The sequence below is a fragment of the Anopheles cruzii genome, chromosome 3, assembly GCF_943734635.1.
Source record: "Anopheles cruzii chromosome 3, idAnoCruzAS_RS32_06, whole genome shotgun sequence".
In the NCBI taxonomy this organism is placed as follows: domain Eukaryota; kingdom Metazoa; phylum Arthropoda; class Insecta; order Diptera; family Culicidae; genus Anopheles; species Anopheles cruzii.
Window position 1 is genome coordinate 76,271,009 of NC_069145.1, and position 24,857 is coordinate 76,295,865.

General features: G+C 48.6%; 5 protein-coding genes across 5 annotated transcripts; 1 reads left to right on the forward strand and 4 right to left on the reverse strand.

The window, feature by feature from the left end:
• Window positions 1–231: 231 nt before the first annotated feature.
• On the reverse strand, window positions 232–1,974 carry LOC128272324 (reticulon-4-interacting protein 1 homolog, mitochondrial-like). The gene is made up of 4 exons (XM_053010111.1): window positions 1,546–1,974; window positions 1,259–1,473; window positions 844–1,178; window positions 232–765 (listed from the first exon to the last, which is right to left on the reverse strand). The coding sequence occupies exons 1-4, from the start codon at window positions 1,850–1,852 to the stop codon at window positions 387–389; spliced, it is 1,236 nt and encodes a 411-aa protein (XP_052866071.1). The 5' UTR covers window positions 1,853–1,974; the 3' UTR covers window positions 232–386.
• A 435-nt stretch (window positions 1,975–2,409) lies between these two features.
• LOC128272629 (ribosome biogenesis protein NOP53) lies at window positions 2,410–3,768 on the reverse strand. Its single transcript, XM_053010466.1, has one exon. It carries the CDS (start codon window positions 3,637–3,639, stop codon window positions 2,425–2,427), a length of 1,215 nt encoding a protein of 404 aa, XP_052866426.1. The 5' UTR covers window positions 3,640–3,768; the 3' UTR covers window positions 2,410–2,424.
• Window positions 3,769–4,025: 257 nt separating this feature from the next.
• Window positions 4,026–5,437, reverse strand: LOC128275036 (elongation factor 1-gamma-like). Its single transcript, XM_053013409.1, has one exon. The coding sequence runs from the start codon at window positions 5,348–5,350 to the stop codon at window positions 4,061–4,063; it is 1,290 nt and encodes a 429-aa protein (XP_052869369.1). The 5' UTR covers window positions 5,351–5,437; the 3' UTR covers window positions 4,026–4,060.
• Window positions 5,438–5,840: 403 nt separating this feature from the next.
• On the reverse strand, window positions 5,841–6,749 carry LOC128273705 (uncharacterized). Its single transcript, XM_053011731.1, has 2 exons — window positions 6,250–6,749; window positions 5,841–6,185 (listed from the first exon to the last, which is right to left on the reverse strand). Exons 1-2 carry the CDS (start codon window positions 6,721–6,723, stop codon window positions 5,841–5,843), a joined length of 819 nt encoding a protein of 272 aa, XP_052867691.1. The 5' UTR covers window positions 6,724–6,749.
• A 5,226-nt stretch (window positions 6,750–11,975) lies between these two features.
• Window positions 11,976–23,566, forward strand: LOC128271653 (protein son of sevenless). Its single transcript, XM_053009266.1, has 20 exons — window positions 11,976–12,086; window positions 13,066–13,185; window positions 13,504–13,644; window positions 13,779–13,943; window positions 17,262–17,462; window positions 17,546–17,675; window positions 17,747–17,853; window positions 17,970–18,196; window positions 18,263–19,334; window positions 19,423–19,593; window positions 19,668–19,763; window positions 19,838–20,305; window positions 20,375–20,491; window positions 20,562–21,372; window positions 21,442–21,829; window positions 21,898–22,510; window positions 22,590–22,781; window positions 22,845–23,287; window positions 23,375–23,457; window positions 23,526–23,566. The coding sequence occupies exons 1-20, from the start codon at window positions 11,976–11,978 to the stop codon at window positions 23,558–23,560; spliced, it is 5,691 nt and encodes a 1,896-aa protein (XP_052865226.1). The 3' UTR covers window positions 23,561–23,566.
• Window positions 23,567–24,857: the final 1,291 nt, after the last annotated feature.

A 24,857-nucleotide genomic window follows, 5' to 3' on the forward strand; every position in this document is an offset into this window, starting at 1 on the left:
AACTGATTCGTTCGTTTCCAACAAACGTCGCTTGGAAACGTCACGTTCGAGTGCGCGCGTTACCATCGGGAAGTTTGTTTACATCGAAAAGCATGCTGTGGAATTTTCTTCTCCAATGCTGTCAGTTGCTGACGAGAGACAGTTTTCCTCCCAGTGTCTGGCACTTTTCGCGGGTCCATTTTTGAGGTTGTTTTTTTCGTAATCTAGTAGTTTATTCAGAACATCCGCCCTTCAAAAAATAAACAGCACCTTGTGTAGTCTTCGCGCGTTTGCACTCTGGGAGTGCAGCGTTAGAAAATTGAATTTGAATTTATTTAAACTACAATCACACGGTAGAAGCATTGCTGAATTCTAAGTTCCCGCAGACATTTTCCTCTCTTCCCGCCTCACTCAAAATCGATCACAATTTTGCCCCTCAGATGCTTTTGCGTGACACGCTCGTACGCTGCGGGAGTGTTGGCGAAGGGAAAAACTTGCTCCACCACCGGCAGCAGTTTACCCCGTTCAACGAGTCGCTGCAAATAGGCAATACCTTGCGGAGCCGGGACAAAGTAACCCCACTTTACCAGCCCCCGGCAGCTGTTGAACGAAGACACGTTACTGCGCACGAGATCGGCGGCGTTCTGGTACATTCCCGCACTGAACCCGTTCGTGTCGATGTTTTTCAGCACCGGCGAGTTGAAGGTGATGTACTGATCGAACCGCCACGGCACCTCCTTTGCGTAGTCCGTCCCTTTTCCGGCACAATCGAGCACGATATCGAAGCTGTAAGGTAACACACAATTTCCTCAGTTTGGTTGATTGCAAGCAATGGAACAAGCATTGTCTTTTGCCATTCGTTACCGTCCAACGCTGGTGAGGCTCTGCACGTGAGCAGGATCATTGTAGTCGAGCAGATGCTTGACGCCCAGATTGTGCACAAACTGCATGGCGTCCGTTGAGCAGGTGGCAAACACGTCCACGCCTTCGGCGAGCAACATCTGCACTACGAGCGTGCCAACGCCACCGGAAGCACCGAGCACCAGGACTTTCTTGCCACATCCACCACCGACCGGCGAAATGGCTCCGAGCAGATCGCCCAGGTGGCCGGTCAGATAGAGCCCGGACCAGGCCGTTAGGCCCGCGTACAGTACGGCGCTGGCATCGATTTTGCTCAAGTTGGCCGGTTTTTTAAATAACTGTAAACATGGTGGAGGATAGTGTGAATTATTTTTAGCACCCGTGTGGCACAAGGGAGAGAAAGCAAGGCGCAACCTACGCAGTACTTTTCTACCGTAACGTAATCCGCGTGGCATCCTTGCAAGTGCAACGGCACAACGCCCCACACTTCGTCGCCTACTTCGAGTTCGCGGCTCGAAATTCCGAGCCCTTTTTGCACGATTTCTCCACAAAAGTCACGCCCCAGCACGAGCGGGAACTCGATGTCACCATGCTTCCCGCGCATCGCATTCAACACGGACGCGCCGTAACCAGCTGCGTGGCGGATGGTGGGAATGATTATTACCGTGCCAGCTGATTCCTCCGGGTCCGGGAATTGAAACTTACCTATCATTGCAACATCGATCGGGTTCACGGAAGCAGCCTTCACCTTCACCAACAGCTGGGTGGGTGACTTCAGGGTTGGAATTCTGATGCCACCGTTAAATTGCACCTCCTCTTGGGGGCTTCCGTACGCGTTGATCTCCCAGCCGGACATCCTGCCATGCGAAGCGTGGCGTCTTTGCTGCTCGTGCGTAGGTGTTGCCGTCGAGCTAGACGGCACTGTAGACGTTGCTAGGCAACGATAGGTGCCCGTAATATCGCGAAGCTTGCCATACTTTGTGATCCATCGAACGCACCTGGTAAGTACCATTTTAGGGGTTTTGCTGTTGTTCCTACCGTGTACCGTGGAATGGTGCACAAACTTTAGGTTGGCCTCACGATCCACTGAATGGCACCGCGACTGCTTCCGAGCACTTTCCCTACCTTTCTCGGGCAAGGACCACTGGTGAAATGCAGGTGGTGGTAAACAAAAATAAACCTGTTTGACAAGTTTCACAACACGTAGTGAGCCTTGCGAACGAGATGCGCAACGATTCTCTTATCGTTTATGCTGTCTGTCTTCTGATTCAAAATAGAAAATCAATACGTTACACGATTATCCGGCTTTAATTATTTATTAACGTTAACGTATTAACGCATTGAAAAAGGGGTCTCAGTTATCGGTACGTGCTCCAATGCTCCAAGAGGAAGGAATTTGGGACAGGAAGTATCGGATGTAATCGAAGGGATTGAACTATTCATAATTACTTTAAATGCTTCATATCTTGGTTAACCGAATCGATTTGCTTTATGACTTCAATCGTAATAACATTTCTTTATTTTAGAGCTTTCAAGTAGGTGGATATTAGTGGATGATTATTTATGTTTATTTAACATTCTCAATCACTCTACATTCTTGTGCGAGCTGCGCACATATTTCACCTTCTTCCGTGGCGCTCTGATGTTACGCTGCACCTCGGCGCGACTCTTCTTAAAGATGCTTACTTGGCGAAGCTTAGGAAGTCCCGTTGCCATCAGATTGTTCGTCGGTTGGACGGTCCGCAGGCTGCCCGTTAGTTGCTGGGGTTCGATAAAATCGATTGGAATTATGTCCACTTTCGGACCTTCGGCGGACATTTTCTTCAACTCCTGCTTCGCTTCAGCTTTCTCCAATTCAGCGTTTATCTCTGCCGCACGGTTAATGTCCTTCAGTTTCTTCAGTTCGGCTTTTACCAGTTTATGTTCGCGTAACTTTTGATACTGCAATTGGCGCTTACTTCTCGATTTCTTCGCCTTAGGTTTCTTACGCTTCCCAACCAGAACCGTCGCCGAGTCGCAATCCTCAACTTCTGACTCGTCTCCTTCCGCTTTGATAAGCCCCTCGGACATTTCCTGTAGTTGCCTCTGCCGTCGCACTTCCGGTAGCTCTTTAATGAACATATTGGTGACGACTCGATCGAAGTGTGCTTCTCGCTTCCTGATCTTTCGCTGCTCAGCTACCGCTTCATCCTTCAGCTCCAGATAGTCATCGATGGCGGGATTGTAGCTTGATCCCTCCCGCGGCAAACTGGAAGCTGGCAACGTCTCCTTCCCGGTAACTATCTTTCCCGGTTGCTTCACCTTCGGCTTTCCCGCGTGTTTAAGCGTATGCAGCAATTGCTCCTTGCCGATCCACTCGCTCTGCAGTTCCTTCGGCAGCACATCCTCACCTGTCCACAGGTCTTCGTGGTTGGCCTCGCAAATAGACTTCGGTAGTGTGGTTTTCTTACGCGGTACGCGGAGGCTAACGCTGCTGCTGCTGGCGGGGTTCCGAAGCGGGGCCAAAGTTTGCTTCTTGATATTGCGTTTTACGATCGGATCGCGTACCCTCGAGACGTTCTTGAGCGCCAGGAACGATTTGGGCTCTTCGGTAAACTTTTTGTGCCGCAATTCGCGACGTGTCGCCTTCGGTTTGCTCGGTTTCTTTTCCTCGGTGAACAGGGCACCATCCGGCTGCTCCTCCACCGCTCCGATTCGCTCGTCCTGTCGTTGCTGCTCGAGAAACTCATCTATCTCCGTCGTGTCGATATGCTTGCGCCACGATGACTTCAGCTTCCGTGAGACATGTTTCTTCTTCATCGTGGCAAACAGAGGTTTGGTTTGTGAAACGTTTTATGCAGTCGGTGATCTGTTGCGCTTTATTTTTCGATGCTTTTTGCTGTCCGTCGCTGTTTTTCCAGCTTATTCGGCGATCCGGAAAATTGCTGAAACGCCCTGAAACCAAAACAAAAACGACTGCGAATGGCTGTCAACATGTGCGAACATGTGCTTGTAAAGAACTCAGCCTGAAGCAAGCATTGCGAATGAACCCTGTGATGTGTAGCGTGCCCAATGAAAAATATACATCCTAGTTTAGTTTTAGTTTCGGATTTTACAAACTATAGTAGGAAAACAATTTAAACCAGAAAGTTAAGACGGTGTAGCGTTAGGATGTTCCTCGGCAAAGATAAACACACTGCTGTCGGTTCAGTAGACAAAAAGGGTTCGAGCTTTATTTGTTCTATTTAAAGATTTTGCCCTGGTTAAACTTGCGCCCGCCCTTGTCGGTGCCGCTCCACGAGAAGTACTGGGCTACCAGCTTCTTCGTTTCCTCCGATGCGGGATCAAGTTTCTTCCAGTCGTACACTTCGTAATCAATCTGCCAGTCGGGCGAGAGCTGGAAGGCCAGATCGTGGCCGCGCCAAACCCACACGCCCGAGATCGTACTGTTGTTGTCCTCACCGAACAGACACACGGAGGCGAAACTCTGCTTGCGCATCTTGTCCAGCCGCTGGAACATGCCTGTGATGAGGTTGCAGCTCATGAACACCTTGGTCAGTTCCTCCGGGTACTTGTACTCTCCGTACCAGATCGAGTAGTTGGCCGGATCGAACTTGGTCCAGAAGTACGGAATCGATTTTGCTTCCTCCTCGTTGGAGTAGAAACGCTTGAAATCGTCAAAGTTGAAGGTACCCTTCGGCAGCGTCTCGAACGGATCGTTCTGCTTCGGTTCGGCCGCAAGCAGCTCATCGGCTGCGTCCGGCTGCTCTACTTCCGCCGCAGCAGCCGGTTTCTTCTCCTTCTTCTTTTCCGGCTTATCCGTCTTCTCCGCGCGAGCCCCACCGCCGCTGCCGCCGCTGGTGCGAGCCTGGAACTCGGCGTACTTCTTCGGATCGACCTGGGCCACCTTTGCACAGAGTGTGACATTTTCGACCACTTGCTTGACCTGCGGCTGGTTCAGGACGGTCGTGAACCAGCGATTGACTGCTCCGAAGGGTGCGCGGAAAGACGGATCCAACACATATTCGTACGCCGGTAACAGCGTTGCCATCACGACGATATCGGCCAGCGTTACGCGCTCGCCGACGAGGAACGTTTGCTTGGTCAGCCGCGAGTTTAGCGCCGTCAGCTGGCGGCGCATATCTTCTTTCGCGTGCTCGACGTTGTTCTTGTTGAATGGCATGATGCCGAGCACCGGGAACACCCACGACTGGACGGCGGGCAACAGCTCATTGTCGGCGCTGCTTAGAAACGATACCACCTCGGCACGGTGGACATCGTTCGTACCACGTAGCTGGTCGTTGGCAACGTAGAACGCGATCGCGTTACTTTCGGTAAGATATTTTCCGTCCTTCGTCTCGAAAGCGGGCACCTTGCCCAGCGGAAACTTCTTTAGGAACGCCTCGCTGCGGTTCGTCTCCCCGTGTACGTAGTCGGCAGCGACCTTAACCGCAACACCGGAATACCGGGCGGCGATCAGCACTTTGTATGCCCGAAAGTTCTCCGGATATGTGTACAGCGTTCCTGCCATTTTCTCAACCTTAACACGCACCAGATTATTGAATTTAAACAATTTTTGCACAAGCTCGTGCGTTTGAACGGTACGTGTCTGCCGCGGCGGAAGTGAAAAGGCAGCACAGAAGAAAAAAAAAAAGCCTCCTCGAAGCCGAAAGTGACGGAACGTGACATTAGTGACATAACTCTGGCTGTCATATTTGATTTCGGTTGTCCGTTTGAACCGGCTAAATTATCACAACGTTTGAACAAAACCGAGTTGCCGGGTTATCAATGAAAAAGAAATGCTATCGTTTATGGCGAAAGTTAGAAAAAGCGAATGTAAATACATTGTGGTCTGCCGTGTCCCTTTACGAAACATATCGATCCACGAAGCAACCCTGTGCGGAAATCGTTCGCAACCAGCGTACGTGGCAGGACTTTTCTCCATTTAGAAATTTGATTTTTCTTTCAATCGGTCAATAATGAAAAACCAATGCCCAACAATTTCCTCTGTTCCTTCGAGTTTATGCTTTGATACCTTTGCGTGAGATATTTTTAAATTTCGCCTTTAACGACGTATCTCGTTTGAGCCCTTTCACTTCCTTCTTCGTTAGCCACTTCGTTCGCGGTTTGTCCAGAAATTTATCTTTTGGCGGCGGTGGTTTCGGCTGCGAGCTGTTTAGATCCGGTTTGAGCGAGATCGCTGTAGCCTTGACATTGTGCCTGTTCTTTTTGCGCAGCTTCCGAATTTCTTCGTTTTTCTTCTGGAGCAGCGAGAGGCGAGCTTGTGACTTTTTATTGCCGCTCTCGGAGAGGTTCACGTTAATCTCTCTACCATCCAAGCTGGATCCATCCAGCAGGAAAGCTTTCTGCAAAAAAAGACAGGACGTTAAGTTGGGTTCAAATAAGCCAAATGGATGACTTTATGTTTACCTGAAAACCAACCGAATCTACCATCTCTACGAAGGCAATTCGTGGCCCTCGGCGTTTCGGTATACGCACACCCTTCACGTTGCCGGCCTCACCAAAGTGGGCCTCGATTTCCTCTTTCGATGTAGTGTAGCTTAGGTTTTTCACCAACAGTACGAATCGTTTGTTGTTTTTCGTTGTCTCGAGAATAGCGCCGATTTGTGCGGTGGTCAAAGTAGGTAATTTTTTGCTGCCACCCGGAACATCGTCGTCGTCACTCTCCTCCGAGGACGAATCGGGTTGTGCACCGCGAGCCACTCGTTTAAGATTTCGCTCAACTTTCGCAGGCAGCGGGAATGCTTCGGCTTTGGTCAGTTTGGCAGGCGTTGGCTTCAGTTGCCACTCGACCTCATAATCCGAGCCATCGGAATCATTCACAGGAGCGGCGGGTCGTCGGCCAGCAGTTGTCGGTTGGGCTTTACGTTTTTGTTTAACCATGGTCTCTGAAATAACTTAAAACTTAGCTCGTGTGTACAGGCAAACTTTACAACAAAACAACTGAACCGGACGCATGGAGTTTGACGGATTGCAACGTTCAGTGGATCGTTCGGCTGTCAAACATTTTCGCCGCTGTCCGGCGAACATTCTTCTGGCTCAGAGCACTTACACCTACAGAGCAGCTATCCTTACACGGATGTGTGTGTGCGTCTGGGCGAAAGTGCGTGCGCCAAAGCAAAATCTCGTGCAGTGAGAACGAAGCGCAGAACAGGCACGGTATACATACGACATACGAACGCAGGGAAGCGCCTGTGGCAAATTAACAGTGGTTCGATAGTTTTCACAACGGAACTGCGGTTCGTGTAATCCGCGGCAGTAGAAACCCGCGGCTGTTGAAGGTATGCAAAAGCTAGTGAAACTCAGTGAAAGAAGAAACAAAAGGGGCCAACCAAGGAGGGCCACCATCGTCTCGCCGTTTGTGGCTCCGTGCCCGTGTGTATGCGTGTTGTTGGTGTTCTTTTTCCCGTGGTTCTCCCGTCTGTGATATTATTTTAGCTGCCGTTTCTGTTCCAGTCTAAAAGCGAATGACCCGTGTGTCGCAAAGGGGCTTTTTGCTTCGAGAATCTGGTGGGCTGGCTAGTGATCTCCTGGGACACTTCCACTCGAGGCCTAAAACATCTATCGGCATTTCGCGAAGTGAGAATTTGTGCACGCGTTCGTGTATGTGTATGTGTGTTTACGTGTATGTTGGTGGTTGCGCAGCAGTTTTCGTTGTAACAACCGAGCGAAAAGAAGAATCGGAAAAGAAAGTCAAGAATCGAACATTTTTCATACATTGGTCTCCGGATGATCGGAACAAATAACGAACGCACGGGCGCACGCACGCACGTACGGACGCACGCACACATTGCGAAGGTTGCTTGTTATTTTTTCCTTCCGCTCTTACCGCCGCCGTCGACGGGCGAGGCAGAGGGCGTTGTGAGTTATGCGTATGTGTCCTCTCTCAGGGTAGGTCGGGAATGCGATGCGATGAGGGTGGCCTAGCTGAAAGGAGCCCAAAATCTTTCTTCTCCGCGCCGAGGCCATGTCTTTTCCTTGGTCCTCAATCGGCGTTCTGGCCACAATGGGTGGTGAGTTCTGCTTCTGCTCCAGCGCAGGCGGTGCCTAATGATGTGCGGTGTGACGGTGGTACAAAGAAAATGTCATCCGCATTACATTGTCCTGTTTTTCGTTTTTGGTATAAGTGTACTCCGACGATGCATTGCGGCGAATACGCCAAGCAGAATTGAAATGCATTTTTAGATTGCTTCGAGTGATGAAACAAAGTGTGCTGGAAAGTAGGAACCGTACAATAGAGTGCAACATAAAAAAGAGTTCCGTGAAGAAAGGTTCTCGTTCACCGTGCCCTTGTACGAAGCACAAGCTGTTGTCCGTTATTGTATTTTTTTTCGACGGCCTAGGAGGTTGTGTGTATCTGTGAGAGTGGTTTTATGCTTTTTACGTGTCTCACCGGATGAACGGATAGAAACCATGAACTGAAAAGAGTAATAGCGCGAAGATTAATTTAATTGTTTCGAGTCAGAAATGGACAATGGCCAAAATTACTCCGTCAATAGTTGTGTCGATAACATTTTGATTACCTTAACATTTGACTACCTTAACTGTTGAGCAGTAAACACAAGTAAAGCGAAGAGTTTCTTAAACAGAACATGGGATCGCAATTCGTTAGCATTTCTAGTAGGCTCTGTTGCAACCGGTGGAAAAACAATTTCCCAGTGCGCACAACGCGTGAAGATAGGGCCAACATTATGCCCGTGTGTGTGTGTGTGTGTGTGAGTGAGAGAAATGAAGGAGCATAGCGGAAGAAAGAGAACAGAAAGGATAAAAGAGAATGTGAGCGAAGCACTTGACATATTCATCGTAGCACAATGTCTAGATTCGATTTATATGTTTTTTATGAGTCAAAGATTTTCCGAACGCACCAAAATGCCACATTCAAAGTGCACGTATTTCGAAAGAGTAAGAAGGCGTACGCGCTCGCGCGCCTGTGTTTGCATAGTCGTGCGTGAGAACAATGGTGTTGGGGTCTGGTCGGTCGGGTGGTGGAGAAGAATTACTTAATGCCATTTTTCGCCCCTGCACCAGTCCGGCTTTGCTTACAAAACAGTAAACCATAATGGATAATGGTGTTTGGTTGTTCTCATAGTTTGAACTGTGGCAAAGCTCACCGAGACGTGCAGCCCGTCAGTCGTGGAAGGGAAAAAACATTCAAATGGTGCATTATTTTATGTGCTGCTGCGGTGTCCGAGTGCTGTTTTTGTTGTTGTTTTTCTGGCTGTAGGGCCGTGACCATGATAAGGGCATATGTTTGGGTGCTCCACACACCCATAACGTACACCGTTCGAAAGTGTGTGCGTTTGAGAAAACATGGAAACGAGATGAAAGAAAAGATTCTCTCACCGACCGCCCGGGAGCGCGAGAGTGTGAGAACAAACAAAAGTGTGTACCGCATGAACGCTCGTAAGAGAAATAAGGAGACAGACGGAGCGAGAGAGAGAGAGTGCTGTGTGTGTTATTTGTTTAGCCATTCAGCCACATAGGAAATGAGGAACGTTCCTGTGAACTGAACGGCGCATCGGCGCATAAAATTCCAACACTTTTTAGCCATCTGTGGGGTCCTGTACGTCTTTCGTCTGTGCCGTTGTGTCAGTCTCCGCCCGTGTCTTCGATATCTGGTCCGGCTTTTGTGTTTTGTTTACTCAATCGCGAGAAGCGCTATTGAAGCTGTCGATAGTGTATTCTTCGTTAAACTTTCTGCCCGATCTTTTTCCTGCGTGAGTTTTCGACCGTCTTTTGATGGGAGAAGTTTAACGCACCACACGTTTTCAGCTTGTCGCCATTTGTCGCCTTTTAAAAGTTTACCAGCATCGGTTTTTTCGAAGTTTTTAGTTGCGGTGGAGATCGAATACGAAAGCAATGAAAGTAGACCTACCATACGATGCCGCAAAGGTTGCTCAGCCGAGCCGAGAGAATTGTTTGTGATTGTATTAATCGCATGCGTGTGCGAGAAAGAGAGTAATCACTGGAGTGCGCAGTTGTGGGGCATTGTTGTGCGAAAGTATTGCGTGAACGACGCGACGGCGTACGCGGGTGTGTTGGTGCTGCTGCTGTGAGCAGGGGCCGTGTGTGCGCCCGTGAGATATGAGCAAGAGGCATGACAAATGAGGCGCGTGTGTGTGAGATGAGATTGATGATAGGATTAGAGGAGGAGCGTGAGAGAGCGAGCGCAAAACCGACTAAATGATTTGATTCCGTCTGGCTGTGCATTCGTGCGTTAACACGTCCCGCGAACCCTATGCTAATAGACGGCGAAACATAATTCCCCCAAAATCCAAGAAACGAGTGTGCCCTTGCACAAGTGCGTCGAAATGCAGTTGTTGAAAACCGGTGTGTTCCGTTATTGTGTCGCTGGGGGTGGTGCTGTGCCAAATACCGTTTCGGCTGCTGGCGAAGTAAAACGAAGAATAAATCATCAGCGAACGTGCGAAAAGCAGCTCGACCAACAGCAGCATATCTTGTTTTTCTTACAAGTGTGCGTGCGCCAGGTTTCCGCGTGATAGAGTCGTAGCCTACTGCGGTGTCTGGAGCATTTTTCCACCGTCATCTAAAAGGCACAATGCGCTCTATACGTCACCCGTGCATCTTCTGGTAACGCAGGCCACTTGGATGTCGTGAAAATATGTTTCCAATAGACACAGTGATGGTGGCTCGTCGTCATCTAGCCAGCCTCTCGTATGCCATTTCGTGCGATCACGGTCATCTGCGCAGTTTGCTAATTGATAGGATTTGTGTGACGGTGACAATTGTGTAGCTTTGTGTACGAGCCTGCCGAACAATAAGTTTCCTTTTCTTTCGCTGTGAGCCAAAAAAAAATTGTTTGTCGTTGAAAAGCAGTATTTCGAACGTGTCTATTGTGTTGTAGCTTATGCTGATTTTGTATTTTTCTGTTCTTTTCACGCTACGTTGCTATCTCGGATGTGGTTCGCGTTGGATCGGGATCTAAACGGGATCCAGGAGAACAAACGGCGGAGAAAATGTTTATCATTGCCCCAATCAATAACAACAACAGTGGCCTTTAATGGCGCTTAGCTGCTGCAGCGGCAGTGTCAAGCAACTGACGACGAAGGCGACAACGCTAATAGCATTACCAACACCAGCGCAAGCAGTCTGGAGCGGTGCAATGGTGCACCGTGATCCCAATCATCACCACCAGCTGCAGTTTACACCGGTGGCGGTGCCGCCGCCCGCCGCTGACGAAGACGCCGTTGTTGCTGGCCCTGTTCCGTTTCGTTGCCGGTGATCATTATGACCGTTCGTTGGGCCGTGCCGTCGATGGTGGTGTTTTGATTTTTATTTTCAACGCCCGCGCAAAACCAACAACTCGACGCAACGACAAAAACCCTAATTCCGTGTTCCTCGAACGTGGCGCCAAGGCAGTAAAAAGTGCAATCCTCGTTTAACCGGCGCGGTAGTGATCTGAGTTGTATCGTAAAAACCAACTAAAAATGCGCCTCGCAAATAGTGTTTGTTAGCTGGGTGGTTAGTGTTGTGAGCTATTTAGTGGCAATCGTTACGTTGCACCGTTTGCGATCGTGGTGAGGCTCAGCGCTGGACGAATGGGAGCATTCTCCTCCTAGCACGCAAAGCAGACGAAAAGAAGCCATCGCCGTGGCTATGGTGATGATTGTTTCCTTAAAGTGGCACTCTCCTGTTGAGCAGCCTAACCGATAGCTTCGGTTAGAAGGCTATGGAACAGAAGAATCGCATGACGGAAGTCTACGATGCGTAATGACACTGTGCGTTGATACTCTGCCCATCGATGGTCCTTTACTGTTGGTGCGTTGTGTGCAAAAAAACCCTTTTAAATCGTGCACCACCAGTTACAACAACGGTGTCCCTTCGCAACGGTGTGCCCGGAGTTTCGTGAGCTGCACTTTGGCTCATGTTGTAGCCAAAGTAGGCGCGCCTGTCGAGAATAGTACATGGTTTCAGGCTCGAGCAAAGCAAGCTGTTGTTGCTACTGCTGCGTAGAAACAGCTCTTCCCGACAACGAACGAAAAGCCCCTATGTTTTTGGAGGGCCTCTAGAGCTAGGAAACAACAACAAAAAACTCAACCAACAACAACAGACGTTATATGCATCAGAAGACGTTTGGACGTACGCACTGGACGACCGGTGCCGAAGGCTAAAGTATGTTCTCTGGCAGTTCACACGTATCGATCACCGACGCAGCAGACTATGACTTCGAAAATGCGGAGAATGCAGCCAAATGGAAGGGCCTTTTCACCACGTCACTGCGAAAGGTAAGTGCTGAACCGTGGGATTCAAAAAACGAAAACGATGCCAGCTGCCTGATACACTATTCTAATTTCTGACAATCTGTTTTCTGGTAGTATTTCTCGAAGGCTAGCTCGCTGTCCTCATTCCACCGCTAATCTGCGTTGGCAAATGTTGCAATTTATACCCCCCACTCAACAACGATCGGGTTGCGAATTCTGCCTGTCTCATCGGTCCGTTATCGCTTTCATTGGGAATACTGCGAAACCGACGATTTATCATACCGACAATGTACGATAAAAATAACCGCAAAAACATTGAAAATGTGCCGGATCCGTGGGGTTTTCTGTGAAATCCTCTGACGGAACCACAAATAAATGTCTGATGACTCACTGACCGCGACTGCACGGGCCGTTCCGTTAGGGTGTGGTGCAAAAAAGAAGAACGGTTTGAAGGTAGCTCCAATCCGCCAAGGAATTGCATTCTGTACATTCGCTCGCGGGGTGGGTATGATTGGGAATCACCACCCATTACTTGGCCGCGTAAAGCGCGACCGCTTATCGCGAGCGTTTATTGTTCCGCGTACGCGCGAGGTGGCATGTTTGTTTACCTTCCACACAGTGGATAGCGTCACCTCACGCGCGCGCGCTCCGTCGTGTCCCCGTCGATCGATCGGTAACGTATGGCGGGGATTTTTTTTTCTTCTTCTCACTGTCTCTTCTTTGACTCGCGGCAGACGTACACTAATTGGTAATCACATGCGCAAGATAGTGGCCCTGCTGCACTGCGTTTCTGTTTCATTTTTCCTAACGTATATGAGTAAAAACAGCGAAATCCAGGAAATCGTTCGAAAACTACTGACCCAAAAGCGGTCGTCGATGTATCCATGTTTGTTAGCTGAGTTCATTATGGGACGCATTAAAAGTAGCGCTCTTTTGCCTTTCCGTTTATCGGAAAAATATAGCACAGAACTTTCAATCACATTACTTTTTTCCTGTTCCGTAGGTGCTGGAGCAGGTGCATCCTTCTCTACAGGCCCGGGAGGATGCGTTGCTGTACGTCGAGAGCCTCTGCCTGCGGTTGTTAGCGACGCTGTGTGCGAAGCCACCGCCGCACACGGTAATGGTAAGTACTCACTGGTTCCGACCTGCTTTAGACACTGTAGACTTCGTAGTGCCAAAGTGAACGCAGAATGGTAACGAACGGGGCTTCATAATGCAATCGGACCGAGTTGCATCCCAGACAGGAAAGGTGTAGACTCTGCCACAGCATTATGGGGCCCCAGGACGCTGTCTTTATTGACAAATCTCACTGAACCACTTGACTAAGAAAAGGAGAGACCAAAATATCTTGTTTGCTTGCTTCGTTACCACTTTCATGCGGCTCGCCTCGAATATTAATAATAACCAGGATACTGTAATATGATTTGCTTCCCCCCCACAGGATGTAGAAGAACGCATCAGTCGTACCTTTCCGAACCCGATCGATCGGTGGGCCTTGTTTGAGGCACGGGAAACGATAGACAAGTCAAAAAAAAAGAAACCGGTGCTACCAGTTGATCGTGTGCATACGTTGCTACAAAAGGTGCGAGCTTACTAGGATTGAAATACACTGAAACACACGGAACATCGGAGAATGATTCCCCCACTAACGCGATCCGTGTTCTGTCTTACTTTCATTTTCTACCGAATTCGGCGACCCAACCATCTTCGGAGCAGGAGGTGCTGCAGTACAAAATCGATAGCTCTGTGTCACTGTTTCTGGTGGCCGTCCTGGAGTACATATCCGCCGACATCCTGAAGCTGGTCGGGTACTATGTGAAGAACATACGCCATATAGAGATCACCCGCGAGGACGTTGAGGTGGCCATGTGTGCGGACAAGGTTTGCCCTTCTTTTTTCTGCTTCTCATACTCACGTTTTCCTTCTTTACTGTTCTGCTTCGTGTTGTGCCGTAGCTTTTACTTTACTATCTTTACGGTTCCGTTCACTCGGTCTTGCTACTATTCCTTGTTTCCTTCCAATTCCCTTTGGGAATCTTTTTAGCAATTGTTTTGTTTTGTTCTGAAACTATTAATTTCGATTTAATTGCAAGCCAATCGTGGCGAATGGTGTTACGTTATTTAATTTCAAGAACTTTTATGTGCTTCGTGTTTTTTCGTTATCCTTTCGAAATTGGTTTTGAAATCGAACATGAGCGTACGATGGGTTTAACGTTTTCGAATATATTTGTTTGTTACCCAACTTTTTGTTTGCTTACCATTACAGGTGTCCCTGCTGTGCGTACGCTTCACTCAATAACATTAAATTCGGCTTTGTGATGCATTGTTTCATTGAAGAATTGTATTATTTTTCTAGTTTCGACACTCTTTCGTATTTTTTTTCTATTTTCCTCGGTACGAATTTAATTTTGCGTTTGGGTAACATAATTTAAGAACAAAATGCTTGTTCAACTAATTAATTAATTATTTATTAAGTTTAATTAACAATTAATTATTTTTATTATCGAACGCATTGATTATTTTTTTAATTTTGATTGTAAGGATTTGAAAATGACAGTAAATTGCATCTTAAACTGAACATAACGAATCGGAATCAAATTTGCAAACTTTATGTCATAAACGTACGTTTAACCGCCATTTGTACATGCAAATTGTTTTCTACTAACTTTTTAACTGTGCCTGAACGAGACTAGTTTAGCATAAGCTAGTATAATGACCGATTCCCGAAAGACCGATCCGCTGCTACTGCCTATTGTGTTTGTGCAAGATCGACGTATAGTATACCTAGAATCGATTGTTACTAGAATAGTGAACACTCTAGTGCACGGCGGATATCCTCCTGCGAAAGGTTATGGGCTTATTTGGTTTCCGCTTGCTAAAAGCTTCGAAAGCTCTCACACACTTCCTGCGAGTGAAAATAGCATAAACAGTCATCCACTTTCGTGTCAATCTTTTCACATCCTCATAATTGTGGCTAATCCCTGCGGTGTAGGGTTGAACGAGGGTTTGTTTTCGTCCGAAACTGTATCATCATTTTGTCATGCAATTCGTAACCGAACCCTGGTTTTTGTACACGTTTGTGTAAATGCTTACTAAACTCCTTTACAGATATACATTTCTTTTTGTTTTTTATTTTATTTGTTTTCATTTTCACGGAGAAATGCATGGCTACGGTGGTTTTTGCTCCTCTTTTCATTGTGGACAGGTTTTTCGTTGACTAAAATGATTAGGATCTTAACGCTAGTCTTGATAATTACAGTGAAGCGTTCGGTTAGCATAATCAGTGCAATTTGTTGATCAAGTTTTGCTTTAATTTAACTACGTTCCGTTCGTTATTCCTTGTTTGGCAGTCTTATTGGTTGTAGAGTACGTATGAACACAACTGGAAATATTACCGTAAAAATGTCTTATTACATGACTATAATTTGATCAGCTTAGCTGACTCTCTTTCTAGAACTTCACCCATTCTGAATCTCTATCGTGCAGCGCAAATCTACTGTTCAATCACTCTCTCAATTACTATATGTCGCAAATTCTTATTTTATGTTTTTTTCATGCTGTCCCAACAAACAAAACCTTTGCCAAAAATACAATCAAATCTACACACACACACACACACAAACCGAATACCAAAAACCCAAACCCAATACCAAAACATAACAAACAAATCTGCAATAAAAAAGGTGGTACGTAGATTGACTAATTTTTACTAACTTATCATGAAATTTCAATCCTCCTTTCCTAACCCTGTCTTTGTAAAACATTGCCAAAAGCGATATCGATTAAAATCATAAGTTTCTACACGGTTCAAGTTAACAATCCCGGTTACCCTCCCCCGGAGAGGTCTCCAGAGGAACCATATCACAAAGAAAGCGTCGGTGCTTCTCGCCGATTTTTTTTATAAAGTTTTGCACACTTTGCTTACTTTTTGATAGTTTTCCTCTGACCTCACCAAATATTCCTCCGTTCACGCAAGCATCACTCATACTCTTTCGCTTGATTTGGCCCCTCGGTACATTGAAGTAGTAGTCAATCGTGTCTTGGAACTCAAATATCTCCCGTTTTGTTGTAGTAGAGTCGATCTATCGTTGGTTTTTTTCGTTTCATTTTTCTTCGTAATACTTAAATGTGTTTTTAATACTTTTTTTTTCTTCTTAAAACTAAGTTGCGTGTTTGCGGCAATTTGTTTATTTCGTTTAATACATGTCAAAATACATTTATCCACATTGCGAATACAGCAAACGGTGTACGCGACTCGGCAGCAATGATCGTAGAGTGTTTTACCTAAGGTTTTACATGTTTTCGTTTATCACACGGTGATCCTTCAGTTGGCGATCACACGATCCTATTCGGTTCTGAAAAATGTACTGTGTAGCAAGTTGTGTTGGCATTTTTTTTTTCGATTATGCTGTGAAAGTTTGTGTTCCTTGTCTCCGGTCAGCATCTTCGTAGTTTAGTTACTTGTCCACGATGGACGCTCGAATGTGTTTATGGTGGCATAAGTTGTTCAATTTAGAATTGCTTTTTGTTCCCTCCGTTGATATTTTCATGTTTTGTTTGCTAAGCACGATTAATCTGTGTTTACTGTATTTATGCACTATCAAAACAGTTTTGTATTGTTCAAGTATTTGTTCAATTGTACTTTGTTTTATTGAATTTTGGCATATTTATCGATTGATTAATTTCTTTTTACGGTAGATTACAGTATTTTCTTTGAATGTTAAAGAATACGTGTATGTCGGATACAATTTTTAATTAAATGAATTTATGTTATCCCCGATTCGCCGTGCCAAGCCACAGGTGCCACGTCTGTCTGAAAACCCCGATTTTAATCTCGGAATAAAACCATTTGAGAACTAGTACATTGAATGAACGTATTTTGTTTGGCTTTTTCGATTGTTTTTCTTTTAAATATAGAATCGGTTTGACGAAATGTATTCGAGCTCGAGTTAAAAATTTTGTTTTAAAACTGAAGCATGTTATAGTTTGACTTTTGTGACGTTGTATTGTTGTGAATCACTCTGTCGCTTTTGATGCCAACGTTTTGTTTGAATTTGCCACTCATGCAATACCATTATCATTCAATGCTTCCCAATCTTCAAACGTACAAAAACCGTCCACTCGATGTGTTGTAGTGGCCGCGAAAATAGAGAAGCGCGTTCGGTGTAACTATAATCGTAACTGTGTTTCACTTTCCCAGGTACTGATGGACATGTTCTATCAGGGTCAAAGTTCCCACTCGATGGCACCAAGTCCGCTGCCACCGACCCCACGTGCCAGTCTCAGCTACGAGGAAGTCGTGAAGGAGCTGATCCACGACGAGAAACAGTATCAACGTGATCTGCACATGATCATCCGAGTATTCCGGGAGGAGCTAGTTAAGATAGTTAAGGACCCGAAAGTAAGGATGAAGAATGTTTATTCCTTTGCCATAACCCACCAGAACCGGTTGCCAACTAACTTCTCCTTGGTCCCTTCCCGCAGGAGTTGGATTTAATATTTTCCAATATAATAGACATTTACGAAGTGTCGGTGACGTTGCTGGGATCGCTAGAAGATGTGATAGAAATGTCCCAAGAGCAGACACCGCCCTGTATTGGTAGTTGTTTTGAAGGTAAGCTATGAACAAATTTAACTTGCCATTACGAGAGCTGCCTAACAAATGTCTTTCACTTTCTTTCACAGAATTGGCGGAAGCGGCAGAGTTCGATGTGTATGCAAAGTACGCCAAGGACATTACCTCAGTGACGGCCAAGGAAGCGCTGAGCAATTTACTAGCACGACCGGAGGTAGTAGTCGCTCGTTCCGATCACCACCATTCTTCCTTCTGCTTTCAAGGACAAAATTGTCCAGTTGGTGGTGCCCGAATGGCCGGCTTTTTATCGTGCGTTTTCTGTATCCTTTTTAGGCCAGCTCACTGATGTCGGCCGGTCACGGTTTCAAGGAGGCGGTCAAATTTTACCTACCAAAACTACTGTTAGGCCCGATCGGGCATGCCCAGCTCTACTTGGACTACATTAAGGTTTTACTACAGCTGAGTCCCTCGCAGGAGGACAAGGAAAGCTTCGAGCAAGTGCAAGGACTGCTGAAACCCCTGCAGTGTGAACTGCAGGGCATATCTTCGTTGCTGCCGAAGTGAGTCGCTTGGATCGGCGGTGTTCATACTCGATCGTGACGTTAATTTGGTGTTCATTTTTGTAGAGAATACTTTACAAGAGTCAACAGTCGGGCCCGGCGCCAGTCTGCGATCGAGAAAACGCGTGATCTGCAGAACACGGTCGAACACTGGGACAAGGACGTGGGCCAGTGTTGCAACGAGTTCATCCGCGAGGATACGCTAGCGAAACTGAGCTCGGGCAAGCGCCAGACGGAACGCAAAGTGTTCCTGTTCGACGGGTTGCTGGTGTTGTGCAAAGCTCGGCGTCAGATCGTGCCCGGCAACAACTACGACTACCGGCAGAAGGAGCGTTTCTTTATGCGTAAGGTCGAAATTATCGACCGCCCGGATACGGACGAGCTGAAGCACGCATTCGAAATATCACCTCGCGAGCAGCAGAGCGTGGTGCTGATCACGAAGAATGCCCAGCACAAGAACGACTGGATGGCGGATCTGATTATGCTGAACACGAAATCGATGCTGGAGCGCATTCTGGACAGCATTCTGCTCGATATCGAGAAAAAGCACCCGCTGCGGCTACCGAGTCCGTCGATTTACGCCTTCGCCGTTCCCGACAGCCCATCGAACATCGTGCTGGAGGAGCGTGAAGGGACGGGCGTGCCCCTCATCAAGGGGGCCACGCTGTGCAAGTTGATCGAACGGTTGACGTACCACATCTACGCTGACCCGATGTTCGTGCGGACGTTCCTCACGACCTACCGGTCGTTCTGTTCGCCGCAAGATCTCCTGCAGCTGCTGGTTGAACGGTTCGATATTCCCGATCCGGGAGTGGTGTACGATGCGGCCAACGAGAAAGACAGTGGCCTGGGTGGCGGGGCTGGATGCGGCATCTTGGGGCTCGGTGGCAGTGAGACGGACAAATTTTCACACCACAAAAACTCGCAACGGGAGGACTGGAAGCGGTACAAGAAGGAGTACGTACAGCCGGTACAGTTTCGGGTGTTGAACGTGCTGCGTCACTGGGTGGATCATCACTTTTACGACTTTGAGCGTGATGCCAAGCTGCTCGAGTGTCTCGATCGGTTCCTTGACACGGTTCGAGGCAAATCCATGCGAAAGTGGGTCGATTCGGTGACGAAAATCGTCCAACGCAAGGTAAAGTGTAACCGCCGTCGTTACCGCTTCGATATATCTGAATGCTAATGTTTGTTTCGTGTGTGTGTGTCTGTGTATGCGTTTACAGAAGGAAAGTGAGGACAATCACCGGCAAATAACGTTCGCTTTCGGCCACAGCCCTCCGGCGATCGAGTACCATTTACCTCTGAACAACGAGGTGGAGTTCAATTTGCTGATGTTGCATCCTCTGGAACTGGCCCGCCAACTGACCCTGCTTGAGTTTGAGATGTACAAAAATGTGAGTCCGAAAGCCTTAGTTTTAGATCCATTTCTGTAGCACTCCAATGAGACTCTCTCCCCTTCTTGGCCCAGGTCAAACCATCCGAGTTGGTCGGTTCCGTGTGGACGGGAAAAGACAAGGAAACTACTAGTCCTAATTTATTGAAAATAATGCATCACACTACGAACGTAAGTCGGCGAAGGAGGAGAGTAACGGCACCGGGCCGGACGTTGTTATTGATCGTTTTTATCTGCATCGACAGTTCACTCGCTGGATCGAGAAATCGATCATCGAAGCGGAAAACTTTGAGGAGCGCGTGGCGATGGCGAGCCGCGCCATCGAGGTGATGATGGTGCTGCAGGATTTGAACAACTTCAACGGCGTGCTGTCGATCGTGTCCGCGTTCCAGGGTGCGGCCGTGCACCGGCTGAAGCTGACGCTCGAGGACCTGCCCAAGCGCCACCAGCAGGTGCTGGCCGAGTGTCGCGAGCTGAACAATTCGCACTTCAAGAAGTACCAGGAAAAGCTGCGCTCAATCAATCCACCCTGTGTGCCATTTTTCGGAATGTACCTCACCAACATTCTGCACATCGAGGAAGGCAACCCGGACTTCCTGCCGAACACGGAGCTGATTAACTTCTCCAAGAGAAGGCGCGTGGCGGAGATTACCGGCGAAATACAGCAATATCAGAATCAACCTTACTGTTTAAAAGTAGACAATAGCATAAGGGTAAGTTGTCGTTCACCGGTCGGCGGTCAGGATACTCAGTCGCGAATCTTTTTTCCTTCTTTCCAGCAGCATTTCCTAGAAAATTTAGATCCTTTTAAAGGAATGAGTGTGACGGAGATTCAGAACTATCTCTATGAAGAGAGCAAGCGTATAGAGCCCAAGAACTGTCGTCAGCCGTTGAAATTCGTAAGTGTAGTGGCTCGGTGTGATCGGCTCGGTGGATCGTTAATTTCTGTTCTTCCACAAACTCTCTCAGCCCCGTAAATGGCCGGACATTCCGCTGAAATCGCCCGGTATCAAACCATCGTCGCGACGCAACAATAGCTCGGCCAACTCGTCGATGACGCTGCCGGGTACGTTGCTGTACAGCAAGACGTCACTGGTGATCAACAGTGATACGGGCGAACAGTCGCCTCCCGCTTCATCGTCGTCTTCCGTGCATGACTACTCCATCTTTGCGCCGGTCAACATCCACTCGTCGTCTTCCGGCACGTCCTCGCTTTCGTCACTGTATTACCAACAGCAGCAGCAGCAGCATTTGCAAAACCAACAGCCGTTGCAGCACTCTCAACAGCCGTTTCCTCACGCCCAGTTTCAGCAGAACCCGCAAGGGCAGCACCATCATGGGTTCCACCATCAGGGCTATCAGGGCAGTGCCGGTTCTTCCTCGCAATACACACATCACAACTCCCATCACCAGCAGCAGCAGCAGCCGCACCACCACCAGCACCATCATCATCATCACCATCATCACGCGTTCTCGCAGTCGATAGCGAACCTGTCGACGGCCGGTGGTGACAGTCAGATGGCACCGGAGATTCCGCGTCGCTCGGACAGCATCATACTGACCAACACGAACCATCTGGCCGCGAGTGGCAGTTTGTCCGAGAGCAGCGGCAGCTACAACAACGCCGGCAAGCTGCTACCGAGCCCCCGCTATCCTTCCGCCTCGATGACGGCCCTGTCGTCGTCCTCGTTCTCCTCGGCTGCCACTAGTGCGGGAACGGCCGTTGGCGCTTCTTCCTACTCGATCGGTGGCAGTCTCTACAGTGGTTCCAGCAGTGAAGGTAAGCGCACTACGGCGCAACACCGCAGAGTAGCATTTTTGAGCCCTCTTTCCATTGGCCCTCCTTCAGCATCCGGCTACGGGACAGCCAGCTCGGTAACGTCCTCCTCGGCGGCCAGTATTGTATCGATGTCTCACAACGATGCTCTGGGCGGTGGAATTGCCGTTGGCCACCAGGTGCTGCAGGTAGCGGCGGCGGCGGCTGTTGGAACGGGTAGTCTCTCATCGGACATTCCACCGACCATTAGTCCGCGAACCGACAAACCGCAACCACCGCCGTTACCGGGCGTCGCCGGTTCTGCTGTAGTTGGCAATAATCCTAACAGTGCCAGTAGCAACAGCAGCACCGCTAGCAGCAACAGTACTAGTACGATTGTGGCCATCTCTAGCACGGTGACCACTAGCTTGGCCAGCAGCACTAGTAGTAACTTTAGACATAGTACATCCATTTCTATCAAGTGAGTGTCCATGGCGCAGCGTTTTTTTTATTTGCTGCTGTTCTAAATGGTTTATCTTTTGCTTTCAGAAATCAAAACTGTGATTTCTCTTTTGCCGCCGCGTCGTCGGCCATCGGTGGTAGTGCGGCTACTGGTGGTGGTATCGTTGCCAGTGCCGTTGCCGTTGCACTGCAATCGACCACCGGCGGTGGTCGTCCTTCGTCCTGCGAGCATTCACCCATCTTTCCCTCCAGCCCGAAGATCCAGCTGCCATTCCAGCAGCAGTCCGTAACGACACCGCCCGGTCACCACCACAACCACTACCAGCAGCATCACCACCCAGCGCCGGCACATCATCATTCACAGCCCGAGGCGCCCGGTGCAGCTGGTGACACGCACGGACAGGCGTGTCCGTCTCAGTACAACAATGGTGGCGTCGTCGTCGGTGCTGCTTCGCCTTCCGCCACCGCCAGCAGCGTACCCTGTCAGCTCTGCTCCACGACTCCTACCGAGGGCGGACCATTGCCGGCCGCCGGTAACGATTTCGGCCCCATACCGATCTCACCGCACGTCAACGTACCAAATACACACAACGTCTTACCGCCCCTGCCGCCTCCACTACCTCCTAGGGTTAAACGAAAAGAATCTTCCAACGATGCAGCCCAATCGTCTCAAATACGGCAGGCGCCGGATGCACCGACGGTAAGGTTTCTCCGCGAGCTCCGTCGCCCTCTACCTTCGTTTCTAATTGATCTTCTAACCGTGTCTGGCGTGACCGTAGCTACCACCGAGGGACGTGAGCCCACCACCGTTACCACCAAGAACGCACACACAGTCGCACTACCATTTCGGGGTCGGTAGTCACAGTGGGACGACGCTGCTTCACAGTATCGGTTCCACAGTTGCCGGACAGTGCGCGGCGGCCAGTGGCACGATGGACCCTGCCAGTTGGAACCATTCCTCATTCTATACGGTAAGAGCATCTAGGTGCCAACACCAGATTGGAACTACAACCACTGTTTTCCTGCCCCCGCAGAAGGATGAATCACCGTCCTCGTCCTCTTCCTCGTCGACGCTGACCCGGGACAACTTGAATCAGCACAATCAGCAAAGCAACGAACAGCGATTGCTAATGCTGCCGCACACCAGCACGATCATGATGCGGCGTAACTCGGCCATGGATCGGGCGGCCAAAGAGAACATTCCCAGCATAGCCGGCTCTTCGTCACTGTCCGGTTTGGCGACGATTGCCAGCAGCGGCACCGGTGGTCCCAGTTTGGGGCCGCCACCACCGCCCCCTCTGGCGGCATCCTCTAGCGGCGGTGGTGGTGCAGTCGGAGCGAGTTCTGGAAGTGTGCAGCCGGCGGGTGCCGTTGGAAGCAGCCCATCGGCAGTTAAAAATAAATCAGTCCAAAACTCACCCAACACCGGTCATCAACAACAAGCGGCACAAGGCAACGTTCTCTGTCGAAGGGCCAGGTAAGCACTGCCGCGCGCGCGCGGATGGAGCCGTATCTACCGATCGGGTTATGACCCCGGCCTGGGATTTTCCCTCTCGTATTTCAGCACCAACATTTCGCCACGGTTTTCACCCGGTGAAACGACACCGAAACTACCGCCAAAGCCGAAGCAATCCAGTCTCAGTTCAGGTTAGAACCGGTAGATGCGGTTTCGAATGTGCCGAATACTGACCATACTGTTTGCGACACTTTTTCAGACCGCACGATGTTCCCGTACCCCAGCACCAACTGACCCAACGGCGGTGGCTCCGGTTTTGGGCGCTACTTTCTGCGTTAGCGCAAGGTTGCAGCCGCCGGTGCAGGGACGAAATGCGCACGGAATTACTACGCACGGTTTCGGTACGGGCCGAGCCGGGCACCATTGATGCGTTGTTGTATACTTAGCTTTTATTGATGTGGCATCGGATATCTGATTCACTGTAACCAGTTTCCTGGGTTTCCCAACATACAAGACGGCTGGTCGAAGAAGATGTGCCATAAACGACAGAGGATCTACTATTGCCAGGAGCTCCTAGCATCCCCTAGGCATTCAACTGCGGCCGGCTGCGGCTTACATTTTCTACTAGCGAACTTTGTTTACTGATCATCTGTTTTATCTTTGGACTCTTGTTAGCCTGACCACATGATGCTTTTGGGGGTTTTTAATCTGATTTTTTGAGTCTGTTGGTAGCAATGTAGGAAGTTAAAAAAACACATAGATTTGATTCATTCCACCCTCAAACAGGGTAGACGGCGTTCGAAACGCGAACGCCGCCGAGCAGAGAAGTCTTGTTTGCAAGTCTTCCGGACACACTGGAAGAACCACTTAATAATCGCATTCAAAGGTCCTGTGGTCGTGGAATTGGAAATTTTCTGTAGATCTCGGCGACACACTGCTCGCGTCTGTTCTTCCGTTCGGAATGATCGTTTTGGTTCGAACGATCGAGAAGCCCTCTCTCCGGGGCTGTTTTCTGTGGAAATAATGCGAAACATTTTAAACCATTATGTGTTAACCAAAGGAAAACAAACACACACATATAACTATAAACAACTGGAAACAATATAAGTAATTTTGCTGTTGTGTAATGTAGATGTTTTGTACGGAAGCAACCGGTGTGCAACGGGAACGGAAGCAAAAACTTGTCGCTGAAATCCGATAAAGTCTGTGTTGGTAACAAAACTAAAACTAGGTCGAACAGTCAGTCGAAGGACAATGCACCTACAAACACGAAACATACAGAAAATATAACGATAAAAGTCGCCACTAATAAATGTTACCTAGTGTAAGTAGCCAGCCACTGTGGCGGCAAGCTGAATTGCGATCGACTTCAGCGGCAGAGTATGGGCTAAACCACAAGCAGCAGCATCCAAACGACAGACACACACAAAGTGCATCCATGAACTTATCTTCTGTTGGTGGCAATCCGAGACGGAGCGAAAACAATGCAAAACACGAAACAATTTGCATCGATGTGCGCGGCTGTACTTGTGAGAGACGATACAAGAGTATGGTACTATAGTTACTATTACTATTACTACTACTATTACTA

Excerpts from the sequence above, each read along its gene's own strand:
- LOC128272324 (XM_053010111.1), bottom strand. The coding sequence starts at position 1,852 with ATGGTACTTACCAGGTGCGTTCGATGGATCACAAAGTATGGCAAGCTT. Across the intron at positions 1,474-1,545 it reads GATCGATGTTGCAATGATAG|CTGGTTACGGCGCGTCCGTG; the intron begins GTAAGTTTCAAT and ends TCCGCCACGCAG. Across the intron at positions 766-843 it reads AGCCTCACCAGCGTTGGACG|CTTCGATATCGTGCTCGATT; the intron begins GTAACGAATGGC and ends GTTACCTTACAG.
- LOC128272629 (XM_053010466.1), bottom strand. The coding sequence starts at position 3,639 with ATGAAGAAGAAACATGTCTCACGGAAGCTGAAGTCATCGTGGCGCAAG.
- LOC128275036 (XM_053013409.1), bottom strand. The coding sequence starts at position 5,350 with ATGGCAGGAACGCTGTACACATATCCGGAGAACTTTCGGGCATACAAA.
- LOC128273705 (XM_053011731.1), bottom strand. The coding sequence starts at position 6,723 with ATGGTTAAACAAAAACGTAAAGCCCAACCGACAACTGCTGGCCGACGA. Across the intron at positions 6,186-6,249 it reads TAGATTCGGTTGGTTTTCAG|AAAGCTTTCCTGCTGGATGG; the intron begins GTAAACATAAAG and ends CTTTTTTTGCAG.
- LOC128271653 (XM_053009266.1), top strand. The coding sequence starts at position 11,976 with ATGTTCTCTGGCAGTTCACACGTATCGATCACCGACGCAGCAGACTAT. Across the intron at positions 17,854-17,969 it reads TACTAGCACGACCGGAGGTA|GCCAGCTCACTGATGTCGGC; the intron begins GTAGTCGCTCGT and ends TATCCTTTTTAG. Across the intron at positions 20,306-20,374 it reads AAGTAGACAATAGCATAAGG|CATTTCCTAGAAAATTTAGA; the intron begins GTAAGTTGTCGT and ends TCTTTCCAGCAG.